Source organism: Kryptolebias marmoratus, linkage group LG19, assembly GCF_001649575.2.
Source record: "Kryptolebias marmoratus isolate JLee-2015 linkage group LG19, ASM164957v2, whole genome shotgun sequence".
In the NCBI taxonomy this organism is placed as follows: domain Eukaryota; kingdom Metazoa; phylum Chordata; class Actinopteri; order Cyprinodontiformes; family Rivulidae; genus Kryptolebias; species Kryptolebias marmoratus.
The window spans coordinates 9,147,007-9,174,157 of record NC_051448.1 but is presented as its reverse complement, the minus strand read 5'-3'; the positions used below and the strand labels follow the sequence as shown (position 1 = coordinate 9,174,157).

Below are 27,151 nucleotides of genomic sequence, written 5' to 3'. Positions count from 1 at the left end.
GTAATCACTGGATGAACATCAATATGGTCACCACAGCTAAAATATGCCTATATATACTGTAAAGATGACATCACGCAATATGATATAATGTTATATCCAAGGTTTAACCAAAATGGCTACAATTCCATCATTTTTCAACATAAGAGGATCTTGGTCTAAAACTCTGGCACATGACAGGTGATCTGCATCCCTTCCAGTAATGCTAGGTCTTTAATGTGATACTATTATAATTTAAATAGAAAACGGAAAAATGGGCCAAAGTGCTTTTAAATCTTTGAACTTTAGCTCTTACTGTGTCCTTCAGAAAGCACTCTTTAAAGGACAAAATAGCTGTTTTCTTTTTCGAGATTTAATTGATGTTTTGTAAAAGGCCTAAAGACAATGACTTCTTTTAGATAATTATCAATTAGAAACTTAAAAAAACAAACAAACAAAGAAGACAGAATAGGAAGAAAAACCTAAAAAAAACCCAGATGGAGTCATTTGCTTCTGTACGAATCCCACTTCTACTATATCAGATAAAATCCAAACCCAACTAATGGTCCTTAACGGAGCTATTGACAAGTGGCCTGTTTGTCAATGCATAATCATCCCTGTTCAGCGAACAGCCCGGCTTCTCTCCCAACAGGAGAGCAGGAAGTGATGGAGCACTTTTCTGTGTTATCTTCAGTGGTGGAGGGACACATGTGGTGGCAGCAGGTCTCTAGTCTTTACACAGAGACAGAGCATCGATCTCAGACACGGATTACTGCAAAGACCACACCAGATGATGTATTGCAAACATCTTTGTGTGTGTGTTTGTGTGCTTTCGAGGATGTGTTTGACAAAAACAAAGAGAGCTGAGATACAGAGATACATAAAGAACTGAAGTGGAAACAATGTGTGAAATCACATAACGCTTGCAGGTTTAGGAGTTAGCTGCAAGTTGTCAGCTTGGGTGGATTTTGTGATATGAAACGAGGGTTTGAGGTGAGAAAACTGTGTGTGTGTGTGTATGTGTGTGTGTAATGTGCAGCGGTAAGGGCACTGCATCAATTACAGTGCCTGTGCCAGCGGGCTCCTGACACTGACGCTTCTTCATCCTCTTCCACACGGTGGGAGGTCTCTCCCTGATACCGCGCTCTCTTTCAAAGCAGCACCAGCTTTGTCTTCATAAAGAGCCGATCGATACACACACACTCATCAAATCCTCACACACTCAATACAAACTATGCCACACAAACAATATGGGTGCTTTTCTTCTGGCTGCAGCCGGTGCTTATTTTAGCAGGACTAAAACAAAGAAACTCTCTTCAAGTTTGCAGTCTGATCCAATTGTTCTACAGACGCTGAATGTGTCGCTATCCTCGCATAAATTTTCAAACATTTTGTCGCTGCCAAGAAAATCTCAAGATTAAAAAGAGGAATTGTGTGTTACACTGGCTGACTTTGAATTTGGCTCAACCTAAAAGTCTGCTAACTCCTGCGGTGTTAAACCTGCGGTGATTTATTGCATCCTGTGCAGTAAGGTATATCAAACCCAGCAAAGCACTTTTTATGCAATAGCCTCACAATCTACAGTAATAATTTAATCAAATAAAAAAATTGCAGTTTATAGTTTATAGTGACAGATTAATACCTCTAGTTTCTTCGTCTTCCTCTCCATGGCGGCCCGGTCCAGAGGTTCAGAATGGTCAGTTAGCCTCGTGAAGCTTTTCTGAGTCGAGCTGAGCCACTCGGTGAATGACACGCAAAGATTTTCTGCCTCTTCGATGCTCTTTAACTCCTCCTGTAGCTGCTTGATTGTATCCTGAAAGCACAACAGAGGACATGTCACAGGAAATATTTAAATCCTTTATTTTAAATATACAAAACACAGTAATTAACAAATTGACCTCATAAATTCAGATTTTGGCAGATAAATGTGAATTACGTATGACTTATTGGCAAGTCCTTTCAAATTTTGGCTGTTCGGTCGGGGAGGAAAATCAGAAAACATCTTTTTCTTTTTAAGGGGTTTGAGATTTTCTCCAAACAGTCTAACATGTGGTTACCAAGGACCACAAACTCTCTGATCAGCCATCAAAACAAAATCTCTGCTTCCCCTCATCCTCTTTCATCTGCTCAATGTCAATACCTGCCCTACAAAGAGGTGTGAAGGTTTTTATTATGTTTTTGATGCATTATCCACTTGACTGAGATTCTGAGTCGATAACGCCACAAGGACAGAGATGATTTCTTGCAGGTTTGACACAATATTCACTCAACTTGCAAATCCTGCGGAGAGGAGCTCCAATTAGCTGATAGTGCTGAGTGCACACCTTTTTTGACTCAACAAAAGGTAACAGCTTCCCACCTCAAGCCCATAATCCCCCCCACTCCCCCACCCCACTTCCTGCAGTATAATTACAGGGATTCACAAAATGAGGGGGATGTTATCTGTAAGTACATGCATGCTCAAGTCAATTTAAGCAAGAAGGGAGAGGTGTGGGTAGCATAGAGCCCGGGAAATTAAAGTGATGGGAATAAAGGAAGACAAACAAGCACATACACTCAGATGTGTTACTGAATGTGTAAAAATCAAAAAAAGCAAAGAAAAGAAATCAATGTAGTGCAGGTAAATCTTTTACACTTTTGATGCTGGGTGTGAGATTGCGGTTTGTGGCGTTTACAGATTTAGCCCCTGACCAGGAGAGCCCCATTGATTTCCCTTTAGCCCCCCCCCCCCTCTCCCCAGAGGAGGAGACAAATAGAGAGGGTGGATGTGAGTTTACAGAACAACACAAGCTGGGCTCACAGAGGTAAGTCCCACAGAGATTTCAGTGGGGGGTGTTCTAAAAAAACTGGAGCGCAAACTGGGAGTAAATTTCACGGTGAGGGAGCACAACAATGTATGAAACAGGGGAACAGTGGGCAGAAGATACAGAAGCAACACAAAACGGCATCATATTTTTTTTTGTTTAAAGCTTTGGCACGCAAGGCAACAGGCGATACACACCGCTTTAATGAATACTAGCTTCATTATTATTGCATTTACATGCCTAAGCTGTCCAAAAATAAATAAATAATACAAAAATAAATAAAAAAAGAGGATGAAAGCCTGCACAAGAATGGCGTGAAGTGAGCTAAAATAAAACATGTGATAATAATAAAAACCTAGGCAACAAAAAAACCTTCCCCCCCCCCCCAATTTGGGAGAAAAAACAAAGAACATTTCAAGTTATTACTAACAAAAACCTTATTTTTAAAGGTGAGATAATTTGAGAAACCCAGTTATGAGACATGAGTTACTGAACATCAGACGTCTGAGAGTCCCGAACCTGGATGCTGAGCAGCAGGGAGTGGTAGCGGGTGGTCAGCTGGGTGGCAGTAACACTGACACGACTGCTGATGTAGGTTTCCTCCAGAACCTGCTGGGCTAAAGATGAGAGCCCATCGACTTCTCCCTGCTGTGCAAGCACTGCCTCGAGGTAGCCCTGATCACAATGAACAGAGAGAAAGAAATGCGTATGAATTTTTAAATCTAAATTAGTTTAAAATGCTTTCAGAATGATTCATATTTTACCTGCAAGTTAAGATGATATGATTGAGGTGTGTAAATGTTATCAATCATGAAAGAGAAAAGGTTAAACTAACAGATTGATTGGCCATATATGGAAGTATGTGTGTCTTCTTATTAAAAATATACCTCAGGAGAAGCAGGGGAATGTTGCCGTTTTACTGGGAATGTAAATAAGTAATGCATCGAAGTGCAAAGTGACAGACGCTTCACTGCTTTCAGTCTGACAGTCAAAAAACTTTTTATTGGCTTTTGCACTCCAGTGAATGCACTGTGAGCGAGTAAATTGGGAGTTGTGTTGTTGTGACTGACAGTCAAAGAGCAAATCTGAACCAAAACACAGATTTTTTTTATTTTATTTTTTATTTTTTTTACCAGAATTGATGTAAAGCTGCTGAAATACACACACAAGTCTATTAGGTCAGCCTATTCTAGTGTTAAAATTATTTCTCAAACTAGTCTCTGAATAACAAAAACAAAGGTTGATGCCCTATTGAGCAGATATTTTATATAAATCTGTGTCTCTGACTGACCTGGAGTTTCTTCAGCTGACTTTGCTTCGTAGTTCTGTCTGAACGCTGGTTATTTCTGATATTGGCCACCTTCTCTGTGTCCTCTAACCACTGAGCCAGGTGCAGGAACCTGTGGCCCATCTGCCTCAGCCGTGTCAGCGTGGAGTGCAGCTGGGCCTGAGTCTCCTCCAGGCGGCTCTGGTGGGCCGCCCACTCTCGCTTTGCGGTGTCCAGAGCCCGGTCCTCGATCTGAGGCATACCCCAGGGGATGACTCTCTCTCTGCTGGTCAGCACCAAAGCCAGCAAAGACTGGCCTTTGGAGCAGTTTTCCTGCAAGCTCTGTGAAGGAAGTAAAAAGAAAAGAAAACTCGTCTTACTGAGTTAAAGAAAATATTTTGAGGTTGTGTGAACTTTAGCAGTCTTGAGAAATGCAGCATGCTGACTGTGTGAACAGGCTACAGTTGGAGACATTTCCATTACATGTACATCGGCCCACATTCACTAATAATGCGTTCTGGGTGTTATCTGCTCCATCTTCATTTCTTCATTAGCTCCCCTTATTTGCTTTGTCTCAGCGTCATATTTACTCTGATTACATGCTGGGGCAAACACATCCATCAAGTTCAGCAGGTGTGAGCAATTTGCATGGCTTTTTGCTTCAGAACACAGTAAATCTCTGTTGCCCTTGCTGCACAATTAAATATGACAATCTGTAACAAGCAGACAGGATTAATAACACTTTTCCCGACATGCCTGCACTCTTTGTAAAGGCAGCAGTGCTGCATATAGCTAAACGACCTCAATTTCTTCGTCAGAGACGCAAATACCACCTGCACTCAGGAGAGAGTAAATACTGTAATTGACTCTAAACGCCAGTCTTTAGGAATCAGACGCTTTTTGCTCTAGCGGTTATTTTCATGAATATGGGAAGATTTTCCTCTAAATGCATGCATAATACCTCATTTAATTGTGCACAAACTGCACCAGCGCAGAAAGATGCAGTGTGGCTGACAACCAAGTCGGAGGCAAATCCTCATTTTGTGAATTAGATGGAATGCAAAAAAAAAAAAAAATCTAAATTGCACCCACAAAAGTCACACAAACCATTAGTGAATCTGAGCCTCTGTCTGTTTATGACAAAATGCACACAAAACTCCACAGTTTCACCACCTGTAGCTGCTGCAGTGTTTTCTCAAGTGTGTCCACGTTCCCTTCTGGATGAGACAACAATGCCAAAGAGGCCTGTTCTTGCTCAAGCCAGTCCTCAAACACATGTAACCCCCTTTGATACTCCTGATGGACCATCACCAGCTCCTTGGCCTTACTGACAGCATTCTGTAAAAGTTAGGAAACGTCAACAAAACAACAATTTACACAAAGCTGACATGACTTCAGAAATCCTTCAAGAACATGGAGAGGACATTCAGGGAAAGACTGAAAGTCACAATTATTTATACAGTAGTAGCACATTTAAATGTTGACTACAGTGCTTCATAGTTCAGTAAGAATCTACGACTCAACAGCAAGGTAGTAAGAGATAAACTATAAAACAGGCATAGATGGTCTAAAACCAATGTAAAATCAATATAAAGACAAAATGTAGCTGTGGGTTGGTACCTTAGCTTTTTCTTTGAGTATGCTGTATTTACACTGTAGCTGCTGCACCTCCTGCTGGGTTGTGTAATGTTCAGCCATGTTGGATCCTTTTGTGGCAATGGTCTCCAGAGGACTACTGTGACTTAAAACTTCCTCATAGAGAAGCTAAAATAAAACACACACACACACACACACAAACAGCTAATTTAACCCAGCTGGAAAGAACTGGGCTTTAAATGTACACATGAACACAAAATATGTTGTAACTACTAGCCATTTAATTTATCAAGAAAGGACGACTGCTGCTCTATTATTTGCAGCACAAAAAAAACAACCTTTACAATGAAGATGAATATATTTCTTAACAAAGTACCATCATAAAACAGTTTTTATTAACTATCTGTGTCATGTGATACCTTCGTCCTTCCAAGGTTAGCGGTTTTATCTCTCATCTCAGAGTACTGCCGGTCCGAGCAGCTCAGGGTTTCTTCAACCCGATCCATCCACTGCACAAATTGCTCCACGTCTTCCTGATAGCTGGTCCACTGCGATAGAGCGCCTTCCAGCTGACTGTGGGAAAACAACACAGTCACGTCCAAACAGAGCAAACACACAGGTTTATACAACAGAACACATGAAAACAGGGATTTTCAATTTAATGTTTAAACACCCAACCGGTTACCTTTTACACTGGATTGAAGCAGAAAGCAAGGAGTCCCACGAGTCTTTGAGGTCTTGGATCTGTTTGCGGATCACTGGGACGCCCTCAGCTGAGGTATTTCTTTGGACTGCCTCTCCGCGGGTCAGGAGCATTTTTAGCTGGATCTCCCTCTCCTGACGAGCAGCCAGTAAGGCCTGCAGACAAAAGTGAAAAGAGACATAAAACACCTTTACAAAATGTAAAATATCTTTTTTTTATTTTCTACAACACTGAAGAAATGAAAGATGTTCACAAGGTACAGCCAGTGTTGGTATACTTTGCTGCGTTGGAATATCGGACAAAATTCAGGAAAATGAGAACAACAACAGCTCTTTACTGTATTATTATCCATCCATTCATCCACTTTCCACTGCCTATCCGTGCTCGGGTCATGGAGGCAACAGCATCCTTATTCAGCACAATTAGTAACGTCTCAAATGCATTTGCTGTTGGTCATAAATCTGGATATTTGCAAGTTTGACTAAGAAACCAAAACCTTGAAACAGGATGTAGTTTTATTTAAAGTGTCATAAAAACCTCCAACCAAACCAGCATCAAACTGTGCCTGAGGCGTCTTGATAGCTCAACATGATGCCTCTGATACAGAGGACAGCGTTAAATTCATATTTGTAAAAGCAAAAAAAAAAAAAAGAAGCAGTAATTGAGCATGAATCATAACTGCCGTGCGGAAATGCCACGCAGACAGTTCATGGACTCTTATTCTGGGAGCGCCACTCCATCTGTGCAGCTGGTTAGCCCACTGTTATGTGAGTGGGCTCGTAACAACCTGACCCTGGTGCTGTTAGGTTTCTTTTTTTTTTCCAATCTTGTCTGAATGTAGACATCCAAGTCTAGGCTCAGATGTCTTCTAAATTTACGCTGAAATTTAGCTTAGACATCTATGCACTTTTTAGATGTTGTTCAAATATTTTTTAAATCAAATCTTATACGTTAATGTCTACTTAAACATTCAAAATTCCTTGTTTATTCCTATCATTTCAGTTTTCCTAAATCATATATAAAACAACACTAGGAGACATTTTTGTTGTTCAGACAATCTCTACACACTGTGATGCATCCCTGAAAGTCAGCCCACACTCATCCGGTCTCACCTCCAGTTGTAACATGCGGTCCTCCAGCACGCTCTTGTCTGTCGTGGTGGAGGTGCAGGTGTTGATGACCCTCTGTGCTTCACACACCCAGTCCTGAAGTTCTTTAAGGCCCTGAGAGAAGAGCTGGTGCTCACCGACGATGCGCTCAATCCTGGAGGATTTGTCCTGCAGCAAAGTAAACACACTCTTCAAATGTTGCACTCATTCTGCAAGATCTGAGAATTACAGTCTGTGTTCATCGACTGTGTCTTCATTTTGTTCTGTTTGTGTTTGAAATGAGAATAACAGATGTCTCCAGAGACTCCCCCACAAGCACAAGGACAGGTTTGCTTTCATCAGGCAGACAAGCTTAACATGTAATTGTAGAGTGAACAAAGTAAAAGCTGCTGCAGTTTTCAGTGACTGGCTGTCTGACAGGAAAGCAGACCTAAAAATAGCCCTCCAGTTCAGCCTACGAGGTAAATAAAGTCCATTCATCATCGCTGGGATACTTTCGTTGCCATGAGGTAAGCGTTCTGTGGTCAGTGTAATTTTTGTTGCACAATACATCCAATAAATTGTTTGAGTCTCGCCTATCTAATGAAAGCCTCAAAAAGGTCAAGAGTTCTGACACATCTCAGCTTTGGCATTTTAGCTTGGCATTAGTGGATGGAGGTATGCTGCACAATCGTGGATGTTTTTATGTTGATGAAGCTGCAACAGCAAAGACCTTTAGGAGGTGAGAAAGATTACTCCATTCAGGTAAATGACTCTGGACTTTAATGTGTGCCTTCTTTTTTGTTTTTTTTTTTAAATTACAGACGAGTTAATTAGAGCAAACATAAACAACAATCCATCAAATCACGCAAATCAACAGTGGGTACGAATCAAGCAGAACATGTTGCTGCATTTCTGAGCCAGAAGCACACGGAACAGCTAGCGAAGACGAAGGAAGCGTGCAGGGTTACTGGGTGGGAGCGGTGTTACCTTGGTTAAGTTGCTGAGGGCTAGATACTGAGCTGACAGCTGAGATACTCTGTGGACGAAGCCTTTCCCGGCCGCTTGTCCCTCCCAGAGATGGTGAGCTTTTTCCCTCAACCTGCCCAGCTCTACCTCCCGGCTGATCATGTCCTCCAGCACACACTGGACCGGCACAAAGCAGAAGGAGGGACAAACAGAGATGGAGCAGCGTGGTGTTAGGGGAGCGAGTTAAAGAAATTACAGATTGGAGAGGATGGTTGTGTGTAAGCACCATTAAAGGGGGGGGAAAAATGACAAAGGACAGAGAGGAGGTGTGAAATGCACAGCAAAAGTTGGAAAAGTTGAGTTAATGCATTCCAAGTTTTGAAAACAAGGAAACCGCCACATTATATATACATGAATGAAAAAAACAGGACTAAAACATCATAATTCAAGCATCAGCAGTATTTCTCTGGATGTTCACTGGCAGAAATGCTGTTATTCAGTTGGGGACCACAGTGCAGAGCAGGGAAATAAGATGAGGCTGCGCAGGTTGGGGGGTATTGAAGTGACAGCGTAAAGAGGATTTTGCCAACACAAGTTCAAACACTAAAGCCTGCATGTATTGTATTGTACTTCAGGTGCTGAGGGGGGAGAAATGTAATTACAGACAGGGCCAGACAAAAGGCAACGATGGGGAAGTGCTACAGTGGCAACAGAATAAATACAAAAATAGCTCCAAAGATAAGGATGGAGCTGTGAGATGGGCGTGATATATTTTTTTCCTCTGTTGTCAGTTTTATCTTTTTACCGCTTTGTGCTTCTTTTCCTTTCTTGTGTCTGGCAGACGTGGCAGGAGCCGTTATCGCTTCCAGAAAAAAAAAAAGAAGCCCTTTTAGCTACGCAGCACTTCAGCTTTGACAGAAGGAGAATTAATTAGATTTCTGGACTTCTCCTCTGACTATTGTGTCAAGATGCAGCTCTGTTTTGATCCAGTGGTGCTCAACAAATGTAATTAGGTCCTTCCCTATTCCCAGTGGGTTTAAAATTGTACTTTAGGGATTCATATCTGATGAAGAGGTAACAATTTAAAACCCTACTTAATATTCACTTTGTGCGATAATGACAAGCTTTACTGCAGCGAAGAGAGGAAATGAGAGAATATCTGGGATCGCAGCTAAGAAAAGAAATGTAAATGTCTCTTTCTCAGTAACAGTTTCAAAGAAGCAGGATCCAGCAGTATAAATAAAAATGATGCATAAACTAACAGATGGCTCCATGAATAACCAGAATAATTATACAAGTAATGTAAGTTAATGAGAATTGTGACACTCTGTCAGAGCTGGGCTGAGCAAGCATGTCAGAATGACAAAATACCTGTAACTTGCTAAGCTCTTGTTTCTTGGCTGGAAGGTCGTGCAGTCGAGCGCTGCTCTCCTGAACTCTGACCTCTGTGCTGTTAAGCCACTCCTGCAGAGGCTCGGCACTGGCCTCGAACCCCGTCATCTGGGACTGCAGGTTCTGGAGATGTGACACAGAGACATGAAGGATTTATTCAGCATGCTGTAGAGCAGGGGTGGGCGATCCTGGTCCTGGAGGGCCACTCTCCGGCATGTTTTACTTGTTTCCCTGCTCCAACAAAGTTATAGCAGATTCATTCAAACCTTGAAGAAAACGTTATGTGGAATCTTGTGCAAAACAAGCTGTCACACTCAGAGTATGCGTTGAGAAAGACTGTCAGCTACCACCGTATTCAATTTTAGATTAATATCTGTTAAACTCACCGAGTTGCAGCATTTTTAATATCAATCAACTGTTGTGGCCATCGTAAAGTGGATTGACTCCAAAGTATACAGCTGTAGATGTCCATCCTATGACTACTTTCTGAAAGTTTTATTAGAATCCATCCAGTAGTTCATGAGATATTTTGCTAACAGACAAAGAGGGTCGACTCCAACAGTTAATGCTGAAGTTTTAAGCCAAAATCTTGCAGTGTTGGAGTAGATGTTGTGAATGACCAACCTACATTAACTGTAAAACTGTGTTATAGCCATTTATCTGTTTTTGAAGATCAGTTGGCTGTGGCAGCCATCTTGAACTGCATCAGCTCCGAACAGTAATAAGTTGTAGATGTTCATCATATGATTATTTCCTAAAGGATTCATTGAAATCTGTCTGGTGGTTCTCACAAGATATTTTGCTAACAGACACAGTGGATTCCAATAATAATGACTAAGTTTTAAACAAAGATCTAATGCGATCGGTTAGCACTCAGAGTACAAATTGGGAATAAGTCTCAACTACTACCACACCAATTTTTTGCTTAATATCTGTCAAACTGATTGAGTTGTAGGCATTTTTGTGTTTGATAAGATTGCTTTGCTGTGGCAGCCATCTTGAATCAAGTAGACTCCAACAAGTAAATGTTAGAGATGTCAACCCAATGATTATTGTCTGAAAGTTTCATTAAAACAAAACTTCAATAAACTTCCAAACCACAGCAAACTCTTTAGCAAAGCAAAGATAAAGTGATTAAAACCAACCTTGAGAGCATCTTCCCTCGTCTGCAGGTTGTTCATCAGGCTCCTCCAGTCCTCTCTGGCATTTGCCACCTTGGCCTTGATTCCCTCCACTCTATCTTTGGACACTACAGCCATCAGGAGCTCCCCACTGGCTCCTACTGTACTCAGTCTGGCCTGGCCATTCTCCATGTCACTCAGGAACTCCTGGGGGGAGGCACAAACAAAGACAAAGGAGCTGTGACCATTTAACACAAGCGCTCACAAAAGGAGACGGGCGTGAAAAGGAGGAGGACAACTGACTGAATGAAAAACTTCACTGTGCCCTCTGCGTCTTACTGTATTTGTGTCTGACATTACATTGCCCTAAGCATTAATTACACATTAATTACAGTCGTTCAAGTTGTTCCTAATTTGATGCACGTTAGCAGGAGGAGGAGTTCGACGTAGGGAAGGTATCACAGATAAGGAAAGGCAGTGAACCTGAAACATGTTGGCTTCTACATAGGTCCTTCGAATCCACCCACTGACAATGTACGCACACGCAACCCACAAACACACACACACACACACACACACACACTCCCTTTGAGCTGAGCTGATGACAGTAGCGCAGCAGGGACCACTCCACCATCTGTGCAGTCAGCACATCACTTGCACAGCTCCAGCTTTCTTAAACACAAACACAGAAAGTCTTTCACTCAGTCTGCCTTTATCTCTCCTCTTTATTTTTTTTGCTTCTGTCCGTTTTACATTCATTCATTGTCCTTTTTTCCCCATATTCTCATCCTGCCAGTGTAACCGTAGAACGCCAATTAAGCGTGACACAGTTGATGCCCTCGCCCCTCCCACACTGGCCCTCCTGGAGGTCAGCCATGTGGAAACATTGTTCCACATTCCTCACCAAGTCAATAATAAATAAAACATGATTATCTCCGTATTTCTCTGCACTCCGTAAACTTGATAAAATTCAGTTTCTTCCTCAAAGATAGTTTAAAGTCTGCTATAGAACACCCCGCTTCCCCACTTAAAAAACCCTATGCAGCAGCAATTCATTAGAAATCTTGTTGGAAGAAATTAATTTTTTTAAAACATCTGTTGCTTTGTTGAAGGTCTGAATAGACTTTTCCTGCAGCTATGTGACTTAAATAAATCATGGATCACACATGTAAGCACTGATGACTGAAAATCCCAAAACACAAAGTTAAATAAAGTTATTTTAGTCTTAAGACAAGAGTAGAAATAAGCGATAATAAAACCACAGTTTTTTTTATGTCATGGTGGATGTGTCCATATGTCAGAGTGGTGATAAACTATCAGGTTGCAGGAATGTGAAGACATTGATTTTAACAGATAAGCATCTGACATCCAGCCTGTCGGGCTCTAAAAAGGGCTGCCAGACCTGCCAGAGTCTCACAAAAGACCCCCAGATATATCGGAAAGAACGAGACAGAGAGATTTTTTTTTAAAGACTATGGCAGAGGGACTCACTGTGGGGCTCTCTCCTCTACTTTTTGATTTATTTTTTCAGGTCCCAATACTCCAACCAGCCCAAAAGAGGAGAGGATCTTCCCAGTCAGTTCTCTGAGTCTTTTTATCATGGAAAATGGATTGATTACACAGCTATTACATCATTTCACTTTTCTTTGTACTGGCAATTTTTACAACCAACTTTCTGCAATAAAAACAAAAAGGCCTGGTTTATAATTAGCGGCTGTGGATATGAAGTTCATTCAAACTTTTTGAGCTACTGAATGAGCAGGAAAAAAAAGGGCTTGGCGCTTGTTAATTTTATGCCACCAGACAAAAGAAAATCTCTAACTATCAAAATATAAAGCATCACTGCATTAGTGGAGATGATTAAAGGTCAGTAAAAACAAGACCAGACAGCCATATTCAGTGGCAACTTATAGATCAGAGTAACCAGAAGATTAACTAGGACAGTTTTTTTAATTAAATTTTCTAAAATAATCATTATGAGAATGCCTAAATGTACTAAGACAAATGAAAGCCGATTTATGGGGAGTAAAGTGTTGTTACACTTAACTCTATGCTCTTGTGTCAGTGTCCTTTCTGAGATGGGGGTACAGAATCACTTTTTATTTATTGTGTTTGTCAATCAACAAACATTTCAACAAAAAAAAAAAAACAGGCTTCAGGACAAATTTGGGAGGGTGCTTAAAACATCCTTAGTACTACAAAAAGCATTGTCCCAAATGTTTTCAATTACTGGTTCTCATTTTTGTACAAAACATAGAAGATTGTAATGTCTAGAAATAATAAACTGATATTTTTATGGGAAAAATAAATATATAAAAAAATAAACAATTAGATATATCGACTGGAAGCTGCCTTTTATTGTAAAAATCAACATCTAGACTTCTAGACTCCAGAAAACTATCAAACTATTCAAATCTTATAGAACCTGCAAGAATTCTGCATATTTATAAATGTATTATTATTTAAAACAGTAGTATTATTTCTGTTGAAATTAGAATAAAGTTTTCAACTTGCATTACCTACACAAAAACAAAGTAAAAACAGAAATATACTCTAAATATACTAAATGCCTGGCGAATTTAGTGAAACAATCTGAACAAAGTGTTCTATACTATACTGTGTGTAATGTGCAAATCCTAAAACATGGAGGTAAAATGCACACAACCACACAGTTTCTAATACTTTAAAAACATAAGAATTTCACGGATGCTTCCTATATTTAATAGGCGATATAAGACGCTGTCTTACTTGTATTCTCTGCAAAGCGGTGGAGGCCTCTGTGACGGTCTGTGGCACATCGAAGCATTTGGCCGTACTGATTTTGGCATTGACCAGCCACTGTTGGAAGTCTCTGAGGGCTGCACGAAACCTCTGCTCCAACAGGCGCTCCTTATTCTGACACTCCCTGGATGCACGGAGACTGAGGCTGCAGGACATGGAAGAAACGGAGCTTCACATGGTGATCTCTTAATTAGAAATAAGACAAATATATGTAAAAAAAAAACACAGGGATGGATTAGCATGTAATTTTTGCCTGTTTATCAGGACAAAAACAACCTGGAAAGGAAGAAAAGCCTGTGGTCGGGGATGAGAAATGAGCAGGTGTAGAAATGGTAAAGTGGGTGAAGTGGAAGGAATGAGTGCTGGGGCAAGAAGGGATAACCAGGGGGGTGGGGAGGTTAGGGAATGATGTGGGAGGGGGTTGAGAGGCAACATATGACAGGGGCAAAGGTTCCCGGGGGTGACATGACGGAGACAACAGGGCATGACAGCCTGCTTCTATAAGAAAATGCCCGAGATGGAAAAGAACAATTTGAAAGTCATAAAAGACGGTGTTTGTTCATCTGTTGGTGTTTAAAGAAAAACACTACAAACAAAATTCAATAACACTTTGTATTTGAAGCACAATAAGAACATGTAGTAAATGGAAAAAGTCAACACTCATTGGGGGAAATGGATCTAAAACTCCTGCAGTACAAGATTTTCTTTTTTCAGCACAAACCTGAAAATCCTAATCGATTTCTAACTCATGAACTTTAACATTTTCTTTTTAAATGGCAAAATAGGCTAAATACGTTCAGTATAGCGGGAGGGTGTGGCCTAAATTAGTTCACAGCTTATGGTAATGTGTCACAAACTAAAACGTGTCTGAAAATATAGAAAATGATAATAATGATATTCAGGACTAGATGGAAAAATTATATTGTTTAATTCATTAAAGTGTTTAGCTCTCGTCTTCCCTTTCTTTGTTTTTACTGTTTCTCTTTTGTTTTATTTATCAGTTTGTTTTTGCTTTTTCCTTTTCTAAATTGCTTTTTTCCCCACGCAGCGTGTGCAGCTGTTAAATGTTGATGTAAGGTTGCCAGATCTGGGGCTTTATTCTGAAAAGTTAAATTAAGCAAACTCATCCACAGTGAGTCTTGAATTATTTTGCTTTATGTCATAAATCTTTCTTCTCCTGGTAAGAAGTTGGTAGCATATTCCAGGAGGTTCCCAAACTTTGCAGCTTCTGTCTCACAAAACGACAGAAGAGGCAGACTAGAACTGGTTGACACACATTAAATACAGATAATCAGCCAATTAAACACAAATATAAAGACAAGACAAGCAGTCTTCACAGCAATAATACTATTTGTATCCCTTTGTGATTATTGTTTACATCTATTGTAACAATTATGTGAAAAAAATTGCAACTAAAATTAATTTTTAGGTATTATTTGATTTCTGGAAATGATCTAAAATAAAATGCTTCACCGCTCACCAACTTCACTGAACTGGTCCTGAAGAGATGTGAGACAAACAAAACCTGCAGAACTTCCTGCTTCAGTTACACAATCTATGTAACTAATACGAGTTAAAAGTTTGATGTCAAGCAAAGCTAAAACTAAAAGCTGCTGATTTGCCAATCAGCACTCAGAAACAATTAGCTACACAAAAATAAAATAAAACCTCAAAATGCACAAACAATAAATGCATTATTTATTTCAGATTGTTAATAAAAACAACAAAAGGAAGGGGACACTGTGTTTCAGACATACAGTAGCGGACAGTGGGTTTTCAAAGGCAATAAAGGAGCTAAAAGGAAGAAAACGAGGTGGGCAGCTGTTTAAGTAGTGCCAAAACAGGGTCATAAAAAGCCAAACACAATCTGACACACAAACACTCTTTAGTTTTAATGGTGTGAGGAGGGCATTATAGGTGACACAGTGAGGAGGACATGGGTGTAAAAGGATCACTTGACAGACAAAATCTGGCCTGCTATGATGAGGAGGGGGAAGAGTTTCTCCTCCTCCATTCCTTCTCTTTTGCTATTTCTTTGCATTGCTTAATGCAGGACAGGTGCATAGAGAGCACAGGCCAAGCCTGTGACAGACTGACAAGCAAAGTAATTCAGAAAAGGTGCTGCTTTGCCAATCAGCACCCAAAGCCAATTAACTGCCACAGCCTTTCCAACAAGCTGACCTCATCCAGGATCTGTGCCACGAATGTGAGTCCCAGCGCAACACACACATATAAAGTAAAAAAGTATTTGTGCTACTGTGGGAGTATTTATTATGGCTGCTTGTATGCATCTTCTTTTGCATGCGTTACAGGACGTGTTCACAAACAGGAGCTCGGCAAACACACAGGCTCACTTGTGGCTTCAAAGCAGGCGGTTAGAGCTTTGTAAGTAAACTAAAGGCATGTCCACCTCACAAAGTATACACAAATCCTTAAATAAAATCAGACCTTAGAAGGACACAAACACAGTGAACAACCAGAGGAGGGAGAAGGTGAATAAATGTCGCTTAGCAACCAGTGGCTGTTTCTCCCTCTCACCTTTCACCTCTGCCTGGCTCACAAACTTCACACCTCTTTTTGACGGACACATGAACACACTCCTTCAACACAAATAGGAGTGTAAAAGTGTCTTCTGAATTTGGAACTTTCTGCTGTTGGATCCTCCAGTAAAATGGAGTTGATACGTGGTCAATTTGTTTTTTTAGCAAGAATAATAAAAAGAACCGATGAGGATATTTGGAAACCTTCAGCAGAGGAGGAGAAAAGGAGGAAGCAAAATTCTTTTAGTAAAGACTGGGATCCTTTTCTTTTAAATTTTAATACACATGGCATTGGTCTTTCTGTACAAGTAAAAAAATACCATATTAAAAGAAAACTGTATTAATAACAGGACTTAATTAAAGTTCCACCATTCCTTAAAGGAATGCATGTCGCCCGCCACCTTTAATGTCAGAACTTTTAACTAAAATAATCTTATGTTGAGAACTGACTGAGTTATATCCTTTTTGGTCCAACCCTAAAAATAACATTAGGCTTCATCTCATCAATATTGTGATATCTTGCATATTATCTCAGCTACAACCACACCAAATTTTAGCACAGTGTTTGTTAAATTTCTGGGGTTAATTAAGCGTGGCAGCCATCTTAAATTGGGCTGACTGCAAAAGTTAATTATTTGTTGATATACATCCATTCATTTCTTTCTGTGAGTTTCATTAAAATCCATCTAGTGGTTCATGAGGTGTTTTGCTAACAAACAAAGAGGGTTGAATCCAATTGTTAATGCCAAGGTTTTTAGCAAAGATGGCATGTAAAGTGCTCAAAGTATGTGTTGGGGGCGAGTCTCAGCTACTACCACACCAAACTTTAGCTTAATATCTGTTAGTTAGAGCCAGTCAGTTGGCTGTGGCGGTCGACTTGTTTTGGGTTGATTTTAAAAGTTAATCAGTTGTAAACGTTCATCTAATGTTTACTTTCTGAAAGTTTCATTTGGATTCGTTTAGTGGTTTAAGAGATATTTTGTTAACAGAGGGTTCATTCCAGTAGTTAATGGCAAAGTTTTAAATAAAGATCTCGCAAGATCAGCCAGTGCTCAGAGTCTGGGTTGGGGATCAGTTTAAGATATTACCACACCAGAGACAGTGGACTGTAGACGTCAATCCAATGGTTACTATTTGAAAGTTTCACAACATTTATTCAGTGATTCGTGAGATATTTTGCAAACAGTGCAGACGAATGAACTGACTCACACAGACACGGCAGTGGGCCATGCAACAGAACTTAAAAAGCTGATTCTGGATGAAAAGAGAAAGTGAAGGAATCTTCTTTCATTCAGCTTAGCATTCCAGTCATCGTTTCTTGTTCCTAAAGAATCCTCCTGATATGGAAACACACGTTTTTCATCCTCTCACCTGTTGTGCTGTTTGATAAGCGCTGTGACCCGGTCTGATTGCGAGCCCAGGTCTCTGGAGTACTGGACCAGGTCATTCAGTTGGCTTTTCAACTTCTCTGCCATCAGCTCAGCACTCTGCAAGCCCTCCAGAATGTCCTAAAATAAAAAAATAAAAACAGAAAGCTGCGGTCTGAGTCTGTTTAGGAGAGACACGCTTGAATCAGTGCATTCCTATTCACACCCAGTCTTTTCTCACTTCTCTCACACACACAGACGCTCCCAACACATACTCACAGTGCTGCCCGTTCAATAGCATTTCTGTTCTTCGAGGAGTGTGACAGGAAGGAGCCGTGGTTCTCCCGCTCTGCCTCACATTCTGCACTCACACAGTCATGAAATCCTCTGCCATGAAATATGTACAAGCTCTGACTCTCACTCATCTGCACACTCTCTCTCTCTCCCTCTCTTTTTCTCTGACGTACAACGATTAAACAACCCTCCCTCCCTTCTCTTCTGGACTCGTTGCACTCTTCTCCTTTTCTCCCTCCTCCTGCTATGGTTCTAATTTCAACTCCCCTCCTCTCTCCTGCCTCCTACTCGTTTGACTTATTCCCTCTTACACGTTTTTCCTCCCTCTCCCCCGGTGGAATTCAGCTGTCAAGAGCCCTCGCAGATGCAGAGTTGGTTCAAACGCACACAAACAAGCACGCAGCGAAAACACGGCCGGACGCAGGAAACAGGCTGGAGGAGGAGGAGGAGAAAGAGGAGCGGAAAAGGAGGGGGGGGGGGAACTCCTCCTCTGTTCTTTGACAGCCCCAAATTGAGGAAAACCGGAGAAAGACATGGCCGAAGAAGCATGGGGAGGAGTGTGAGGTGGACCGCGCTGGCACGGCCTTGACAATAAAGAGAAATTGTCAGACTGTAAACATCCTGTGGAGGTTAGCGACAGAGCAGCAGGGGAGGTGAAGAGCAGGAGCTTCAAGCGCCAAGAAAGGCAAACCAGCTGACTTAATTTCAACCGAAACGGAGTAGGAAGAGAAGAAAAACAATAAGGCAATGCTTGGAAGGGAGAGATAGTGGAAAATAATAGCAATAAAAAAAAATAAACTGGGAGGGGTAGAGAGGACAGAAGGAGAAAACTGGAGAAACTGATGGGATTGTAGCTGTCATTCCGGTCTTCCACTAAAGCTGATTTAAAAACTAATCTGTTTTTAGGATTTACTAACAGAATGGATAATTACTGACAAGGAGAACGTGGCTGAATGCACACCATGTGTACATGTGTGTGTTTGTGGTTACTTTCCATTACGCAGTGTTAATTACTTTCCCTGACACGGCACACAAACCTTCATAAATCCCAGTCTGACATGTTTTTTATCATTTATTTTTTGCTTAATAAACTATTGTTTGAACACAATGCATTTATGACACCATTATGACTGTTTTAATTGTGTGAAGGCTGAATCAGCATTCGCACTATTGTTTTCCTGTTTTTTTACTTTTCCATAGATTTCTGGAATCCAACTACTTCTGCATACTTTGTCCAATTTTATCTGTTAAAACATTCAGCTCATTCAGGAGATGGGAGGTATGATTTTTCTATTTTGTAACTTTTATACATGTTTAAAATAGTAAAATAGTAAATAGTAAAGTACTTTCCCCATAAAATACATTGAGATCTTCAGTTTGTTAAAACATCTTTCTCTCCTTGTTTCAGCAAAGTTGATCTTTTTCGTCTTTTTTTGCTACTTTTAATTTTTAGCTCCCCATTTGCTATTTTAGCTTTCAATTAGTCTTTTGCTACTTTTAACTAGCATTTTGCTACTTTTAGCTTCTACCTACCATTTTGCTGCCTTTTACTTCTTGGCTAGCCTTTTTCTCCTTTAAGCTTTTAGCTAGTGTTCTGCTTCTTTTAGCTTTGACGCCTCAGCTTCAGCTCCTTCAGCAAATTTCAGTGAAGTCATTCAGCAATTAGCATTCACACTGCATTTTCACAAAAAATTTAACTTTTCTATTTTTTTATTTTTTTTACCTTGGCCAGCTTCCATCCCTCCACTGCCTCCTCGCCGTTACTCCGCCCCTCAGCTTTAACCAGCTCCTGGCTCCACCCCCTCAGATGTCCATCAAACTCCTTCAGCTTGTCCTCCAGGCAGGCGGTGAGACGGTCGTATTCCTCTTCCGAAGCTTCGGCTGCAGCAAGGGCCCCCTCCAGGCCATCCCTGGCCCTCAGAGCGGCCCCCTCCCACTGCTCCAGAGCGTGTGACAGCGCCCCCAGCTGGCGATCCATGGCCTCGCAGCCTCCCGCTGCCGTGTGCTCCGCTGTGGTCGCTGCGCTGCGACGGACCCGGCTGAGGCGCTCTCGGCCCTCCATGAGTCGACATTTCACGCGTTCCTGCGGCAGGTAGACAGGAGACAAAGTTGCTACGGAAACTGTGGCTAAGGCAACTGCCCTCTCAGGAAGAACAATTTTTTATGTTTAAACCTTTCTATTTAGTGTTTGTTTTGTCCTCTTATGTCTCTTGCTCAATTCAGTATTTTTCTGTTCAATCCTGTTCATCTTGTATGGTTTGTGGTTATCTCATGACATTAATTTAATTATTTCATCCTCCTACCTCCCCTCTTTGTTCTCTTGAAGAAGCCCTCAGCATGCAGATCAAGTGAAAAGCAAACACTTGACTGTGATGAGATATTTAAGGCAGTTAAAAGAGCATCTGACCATGTAATGTGTGCTTATCAGCAGTAACCTTGTACAGACAAGACATCATAGCTTCTGTGAAACGCTTCACTCAGAAGCTCTGCAAACACATCTAGAACGTGATAATTAGGGCCCATGTGTAATATTTAAATGCAAATCAATTTCTCCACACATTTTTTCCCGCCACCGTGATTGCAGAATTATTTAACAGGGAAGAGAGCACAACTGCCTCTTCTCTAATTTGTCTCTCCTTTTGTAAGACAATAATATTCAGTAAATTGGCAGTAAACCGAACCAAAGAAATTGAGATATTTGACTCAGATAGGAGAAACAAGCTGGGAACCAATTTCAGTTCTCTACATGACTTACTCTCTTTGAAATATCTGAAGTTTTCTAATCTCAGTGGATGCAATTATCGGTTCAATTCACCAAAAACAGCAGGTTTGACACCTTTAAACTGGGTGTAAATTTTCAAGAAACAACGTGTGAGAATGACAGTATGGCACTTTCAGACAGAATGACATTTCTTTACTCATTATAAAGTAATGTAAAATGGAGGAAAATATATTAAATTAAAGGCCTACCATTCTTTGAAGGAATGCATATCACCCTTTGCCTTTAATGTCAGATTTTCAGAATAGGATCCCTTTATGTGATATCACGAGATCTCCTGCTCAGAGTATTTGTTGTGAATGACCATCAGCTAATATCTGTTAAACTGACTGCATTGTAGCCATTTTGTGTTGGCTACTGCCGATTAGCTTGAATTGGACTGACTCCGAATGTTAATCAGTTGTAGAAGTACATCCAATGGTTACTTTGTGAGAGTTTCACTGTAAAAGTGTTGAAGCATGTCTATCACTGACACAAGTAAACTCCAATCAGATCAGTTAGGCGCTCCGAGGACTTGCTGATTGGTTTGAAACTTTGGGTTTCGGCCACAAACTAATAACTTTGAGTCTAAAACAGTAAGATGGACTCCTCCGTGAATGTAATATCGTAAATTGTGTGGAATTGAGCTCCCTCACTCCATAGCTAAATTTAAAAAAGGTCATCTCCATGTCAACACTGATTAGCATATTTGATTTAAAGTACACAAGTGCAGGACATCTTGACATTTTACAAAAAGAAGCACTTATGTGCTCCCCAGCAGCACACCCCAACTTATTTTTCCAAGACAAATACAACTGAATATCTTTCTATTTGATAGCCTTCCTCACCTTCACTTTTGACAGTTTCTTCCTGATGGCGGTAGAGTCTCCTGATGTATCAGACCAATGCTGTAGCTCCTCCCCTGCAGTCATCAACCAATCAGTGAGCTCCCGAACAGCCTCCAGGTAGTCCTGGTGCTCCAACACCACCGCCTGTGCCAGATGCACTCTCTCCTACAGAATAAACAAGAAAAAAAACATCCACATTTCTTAACACTTCTAATATTATGGAACAGAATACTCAAATAGGTCAAGATTTTTTGTGAAAATGGAAAATATTCCTTTTACCTCCACCAAAGCTGTGAGGTGATCAAACTGCACCTGCAGCTGGGTGCGAGCCCCATGGTTAAAGCTGGCATCACCAGTCTTCTTAAAAAGCTCTCTGGCTTTTTCTTCCAGGCTGGAGAGCGCCATCTGGTGGTCTTCCAGGTCAGCCACCAGAGCTCTAAGTCTCTCTAACTGAGAGGCTTTCTCTCTGGGTCCCGGCTGGGGTGGGAGAGGGGCGCACACCTCCCGCTTCACAACCTCCATCCAGCTCTGCAGCTGCGCAGCGCTGTCGAGGTATCCCCCCCACTGAGACACAGTCCACTCTAATCGGCTGCAGACAAGACAGAAGATCTGTTTATAAATATGACTTTCACATAAAGCAACGAGCTGTTTTTCTTACTTGCTCAAAAATTGATCACACAATAATCACAGTTCATGTTGATACGAATAATTTCATCTCCAGTCCAGAGTTCACAGACATATTTTTACATTCCTTACACCTTTAGTCCATTTTTCAAACCCATAACAAGAGCATGAAATAAAAACTGTCAGTAATACTTGCCAAGTGCTTTTATCCCCTTTAATCGTGCAGTTCAAACATACACAGACACAGATACACGCCCATAATTTCCCTCGCCATCTGTTACCCCTGCATGTGCACATAACGCCAATATCCACACACACGCACCTCTCGCTCACCTGCTACCCCTCTCCTCCTGTTATCACTTTCCCCTTAAAACACAAACACACCCCATGTGTGACCCACTGTTTGCCATCCACCATTTAGTCCCTAATGAGATCAATTTTTTTTTCTCCCTAAGAGGGGCCATAATTGCTCAATTTAGCACACAAATCAGTGCATGCTGACCTGCACACACACAGAGGAGAGCAAACAAAGATGTATCAATCAGATTCAGAAAAGAGACAAATAGGTCTCATTATGTATTTACCTTAATGGTAATTAATAGTAATGACGCATACTCTATCATAATGAAAATAACACATCCCCTAGTGAGAGGATTTCTTTTGGCACACAGATGAACGTTCTCTAAAACGTCCTGAGGCAAACGTTTTAATGGCAAATGAGACGAAGGAAAAATCAAAAATGGTCAAGACAAAGTTCTTAGCAACTGACACGGCAAATATAGATATTTTATTTATTTATTTATCACTCGTATCAACTGGGATGTCTAACTACGTGGTATGACTCAATCAGAGTACCTGTGGCAGCTCATGGCAGTGACAAGCAGCGTGGCCCAAGCATCCTCCACTTCCTGTAGCTGAGACCGGACCACTTCCTGTCCAGCAGCGCCATAGCTGCGGAGGGCGAGCTCAGCTTTGCCCATCGCCATATTCAGCTTCACCTCCCCTTCTCCCTTCAAAAGCAGGATGTCCTGTTCAAATAGAGCATGGTTTCTGTAAACTGGGTTTGGACAAATATAATAAAGCTGAAAAAGGTTTTCTAAAACAAACAGCCCCCCCCCCCCATGTCTATTGAAACCACCACGCATTGCCTCACCTGCACAGCCTCCAGTCTCTGCTCTAACTGCTCCTTCGTCCCCATTGTGCTGTCTACTGTACCCAGGCGCTCCTGGATCTCCTCCAGCCAGGCCCAAACTCCCTGGAGGGTGTCTCCAAAGGCCTGGCTCTCCTGGCAGCCCCGTAGCCTCTCCCTGGCCGTCTTCAGCAGAGCCTGATACTCCATCTGGAGCTGGCCCGTCACTCTGACCTCTCCTCCTGACCCCCGGCCGGATTCAGACAGAGCCTGGGCTTCCTGACAGAGACGCTCCACAGACTCCCTACAAGAAAAAAAAAGAAAATAATGAATTATTATCGCTCTGACTGTTAAACAGCAGATCTTACAACCTTTATAACAAATGCCCTCAGGCGCCCACAGATACAAACCTTCGAGCTATGAGATCTTTATTGAGGTTTTCCAGTTTCTCCAGCTCTTCTGAAGGGTCCGGGGCTCCCTTTTGGCTCTCTGCCTCAAGAACAGACTCGCTCTTGAGTCTGAGATCCATCTGCTGAAGCCAGCCTTTTATACTCTCCACACAATCATCAAAACTAAGAGAAAGAAAGGGTGAAGAAGGAAAAAAAACATATTTCTGTTAAATAAAAGTGCATTTGAATTAATGTGAGACTTTACAAGTGAGAAGACTTACTTCTTCAGGAGGTCAATGCTCTCTTGTAAGTATTGTTGGGTCTGAGAGCAGCTGTCCAGGTAGTTTTTCCACTCTTTCTGACATGAGGAGAGATTCTCTTGTACCTGTGCTGCTCCAGCTTTGCTCAGGTGAAGCTGGACTTTTTCAGCCTCCTTACAGACCTGAGAGAGACGCTCCTCACCTTCGGATGTCTGTTCAGCTGACATCTATGTTGGGAAAGAGGAACGTGGTCCTTACTGACGTGTCACAATTAAATAACTTTGAAAAATACAGAACCAGAACCCTCCATAATTAATACTTCACACAGATAATTTATTAACAATATGGTCGCTATAAGAAGAAAAAAAGTAGAAAAAGCCTAGTTAAAAGCAGGAAAATGTTACCTAAAGTATCAGAATGCTGACTAAAATTAGAAAAGCTAAAGAAGCAAAAGAGTAGCTAAAATCTAAAAGTATCAAAATGCTGGCTAAAATGCTAAGAGCTAAAAAATAAAAAATGCTACCTAAATGCATAAAATGACAAAAATGGAACAAATTGGCTTAAACATGCTTCAAAGAGAACAATGTTTTTGAAGTAAATGAAGAGATTTTAATGTATTTCTACAGAGACAACATTTGTTAAACATTTTGAAATGCATAAAAGTAAAAAAAAAAAAACAGAAGTCATAGCACCCATCTTGTGAATGAGTCGAACGTGCAAGTTTGCTTTACTTATTAAATAAGAAAAATTAAATAATCCAATTTAGGTGACTAGGTGTAATAGTAACTGAGTGAAAACAGAAAGACACAAAGAAGCTTTTTGTTTACTGCAACACTAAATCAACATTGAGAAACGCCTCATTAAACTACGACATGTAACAGTACCTTCAGTCTTTGCAACTTGGCTCCGAGGACGACGACATCTCCTGATTGGTTGAAACAGTCTTTCAGCTCCAACTTCAGCTCTGTGAGCCAGGACTTAAAGTCTTGGACGAGTTCTGCTTCGAGGAACAGAAAGAACCGATGAGCTAAAAGCAAACAATCAGCGCGCTGACAGGATGATTTAAATGGTGCTATAATAAACAAAGGCAGAAACGATTTTAAAAATTCAAGGAACGAGAAGGAGAAGTAGAGGAGATCTGCTGAGGCAGATGGGAAGTGTGGGCGTGTCCACGCTGTGCAGAACCGCGTTGCCTTGGCAACAAGCCCAAAATGACTCCCTCGAGAGCGGATGTGACGAGTGTGACACTCACTCTGAGGCACAGGTGTGTGTCGAAGCAACAAGAGTGCATCGGTGCACCTGACAATGTGTGCCGATGGAGTGTGGGTTGTTGTGGGCGGACTGAGTGCGCTCTGGGGGAAAATGAAGGATAATCAACAGCAAATCTGTTGCATTACGAACACGAATGAATTACATTGCTTTGTGTAACCAAGCAATGTTTGATCGAGTGATAACGAGTTTTTAAGCACTATTAGAAGTCTAATTTCTCCTCATCCAGGAATAAGTCACAGTATCTACTTACTCTTAGATAAATCACTTTACTTTTTGTTAAATAGAATTTGATACACATGATCAAACTCCAGAAACCCAGACTTGTTAGTCATGTGTCTTACGGTTGAAATGGAGCTGGAGTCCATCCTGCAGGCTGCCCCTGGTCTTGGCACAGCGTTGAGCAATAGCCTCTGTTCGCTTGGCGATGGAGGTGAGATCAGAGGAGAGACGTGACAACTCGTGAGACGGGTGTGATCTGCTGAGGGAGGTCAGGGCATCTCTAGCCGAGTCCATGTCTGCCCTCTGTTGCTGCACAACCCTCTGCAGGTCCTAAAATAGAAAAAAAGAGGACAAGATCCATAGCATATTAGGATTTATAAATACAGAGAAGTGGAATAATACAGGTATATGTGAGCCGCGGTGGCAAAATGAGTCAGAATGATCACAGGCTGCAGTGCAAAAATGTGAAAATATTCATTTTTGTTTGTAGACACCATCTAGTGATCCCAGTGACTAAAGTAACATACAATCTTCCTGATCTATCTTTGATTTGAAGTTTTCTAACAGGTATGTCTTCAGAAATAATCCTTTTGATTTCCTTTGAAACTGGCCATTTTTCTCTGCCAGCTGTCTTAGTGCTGGGAAATCCCTTCATATAATCTTAGGCATCATTGTAAAGCTTGGGAATTCTCCTTTTTAGATATACCTCTGGACTTCCTGATTATATCACTTTTGACCAATAAAAATCAAGTTTGCTCAATACGCTCAATTTAGGTGTATTTAGATGCCTGTTTTAAATTAAATATGTTACATTTTTATAATTATTTTTATATGCAAATGAAAAAAAATGCATTGTTTCACATTTGTGCACTTTTTGCATTATAGTGTTAAATTTAGCATTATTGTACTGATTAAAGCAGATGTTAAAATCTAATAAATATTGTGTGCATTGCAATAAAGCCCCAAAATATGAATTTTAGGCCATATTGTTTAGTCACACTATGCTGGTTGATAAATGATGACAGAAGTTTGTTGAGGAAAAACAAAGAGCAACGGGGAAAACACATGATGTAAGAAAACCTAACTGGATTGTCAAAAAGATATAAACCAATCAGCCACAATAACCACTGATAAGTAACGGGAAAAACATCTTGTTGCAACTTGTATCCTGAAAATGTTACTTCAACCTTCGTCACATACCTTAACATCTTTACAAATATATCAAATCTCCTTCATAACAACACGACACTTCAATAATATCAACCTGACTCCCCATAAAACTGCTTACAAATAATTTCAAGAATCTTAGGTTTTCACTTGGGCTCCAAACGTCTTCATTATACATTTAACAGAATCTAAAAGACTGCATGTCATAAAGATCTACAACTAACATCCCAGAACCAGGCAGTCATAAAAACACCCACAGATGCTCTCGATGCTCATAATGTTTTAGCTGAGCGGTGTAAAAAATTTAAAAAATGTTCCTTTGCCACCAGTTAAACAAAATCTGAGAAATCATAAGCTCATACCTTAACAGTTTGAATATCTTCTAGAGAAGCAGCTTCGGTGAGGTCCGATACTGAACCTTCGACTGCCTCCAGCCGCTCAGCCATCTGGGACATGAGGTCCTCGAGTCGCTGCTTCTGGAAGTTGAAGTAGGTCAGAGAGTGTTTGGCCTGGTTGTACACCTCCTGCGCGTGGAACATTTTCTTCCTCAGATCGGACTCCAGGACCTGGTCCAGTAAAACCAGTTA

At 41.0% G+C, this 27,151-nt stretch overlaps 1 protein-coding gene across 10 annotated transcripts in view; it reads right to left on the bottom strand.

Moving 5' to 3' along the window:
- syne1a (spectrin repeat containing, nuclear envelope 1a) overlaps positions 1–27,151 on the bottom strand; it is a 117,905-nt gene that overhangs the window by 56,509 nt on the left and 34,245 nt on the right. For all 10 annotated transcript variants that reach the window (XM_017423251.3, XM_017423245.3, XM_017423244.3 and 7 more), the window contains 23 exons: positions 26,927–27,130; positions 25,520–25,727; positions 24,791–24,903; positions 23,928–24,133; positions 23,668–23,829; positions 23,282–23,561; positions 22,984–23,156; positions 21,784–22,093; positions 21,505–21,669; positions 19,622–19,981; positions 17,609–17,745; positions 13,665–13,842; positions 10,941–11,123; positions 9,775–9,918; positions 8,425–8,580; positions 7,459–7,623; positions 6,329–6,501; positions 6,063–6,216; positions 5,668–5,811; positions 5,221–5,385; positions 4,072–4,389; positions 3,300–3,455; positions 1,619–1,789 (listed from right to left, as the gene is read on the bottom strand). In XM_017423251.3, the coding sequence (XP_017278740.1) occupies positions 1,619–1,789; positions 3,300–3,455; positions 4,072–4,389; positions 5,221–5,385; positions 5,668–5,811; positions 6,063–6,216; positions 6,329–6,501; positions 7,459–7,623; positions 8,425–8,580; positions 9,775–9,918; positions 10,941–11,123; positions 13,665–13,842; positions 17,609–17,745; positions 19,622–19,981; positions 21,505–21,669; positions 21,784–22,093; positions 22,984–23,156; positions 23,282–23,561; positions 23,668–23,829; positions 23,928–24,133; positions 24,791–24,903; positions 25,520–25,727; positions 26,927–27,130 (4,425 nt within the window). The remainder of the gene's footprint in view (positions 1–1,618; positions 1,790–3,299; positions 3,456–4,071; positions 4,390–5,220; positions 5,386–5,667; positions 5,812–6,062; positions 6,217–6,328; positions 6,502–7,458; positions 7,624–8,424; positions 8,581–9,774; positions 9,919–10,940; positions 11,124–13,664; positions 13,843–17,608; positions 17,746–19,621; positions 19,982–21,504; positions 21,670–21,783; positions 22,094–22,983; positions 23,157–23,281; positions 23,562–23,667; positions 23,830–23,927; positions 24,134–24,790; positions 24,904–25,519; positions 25,728–26,926; positions 27,131–27,151) is intronic.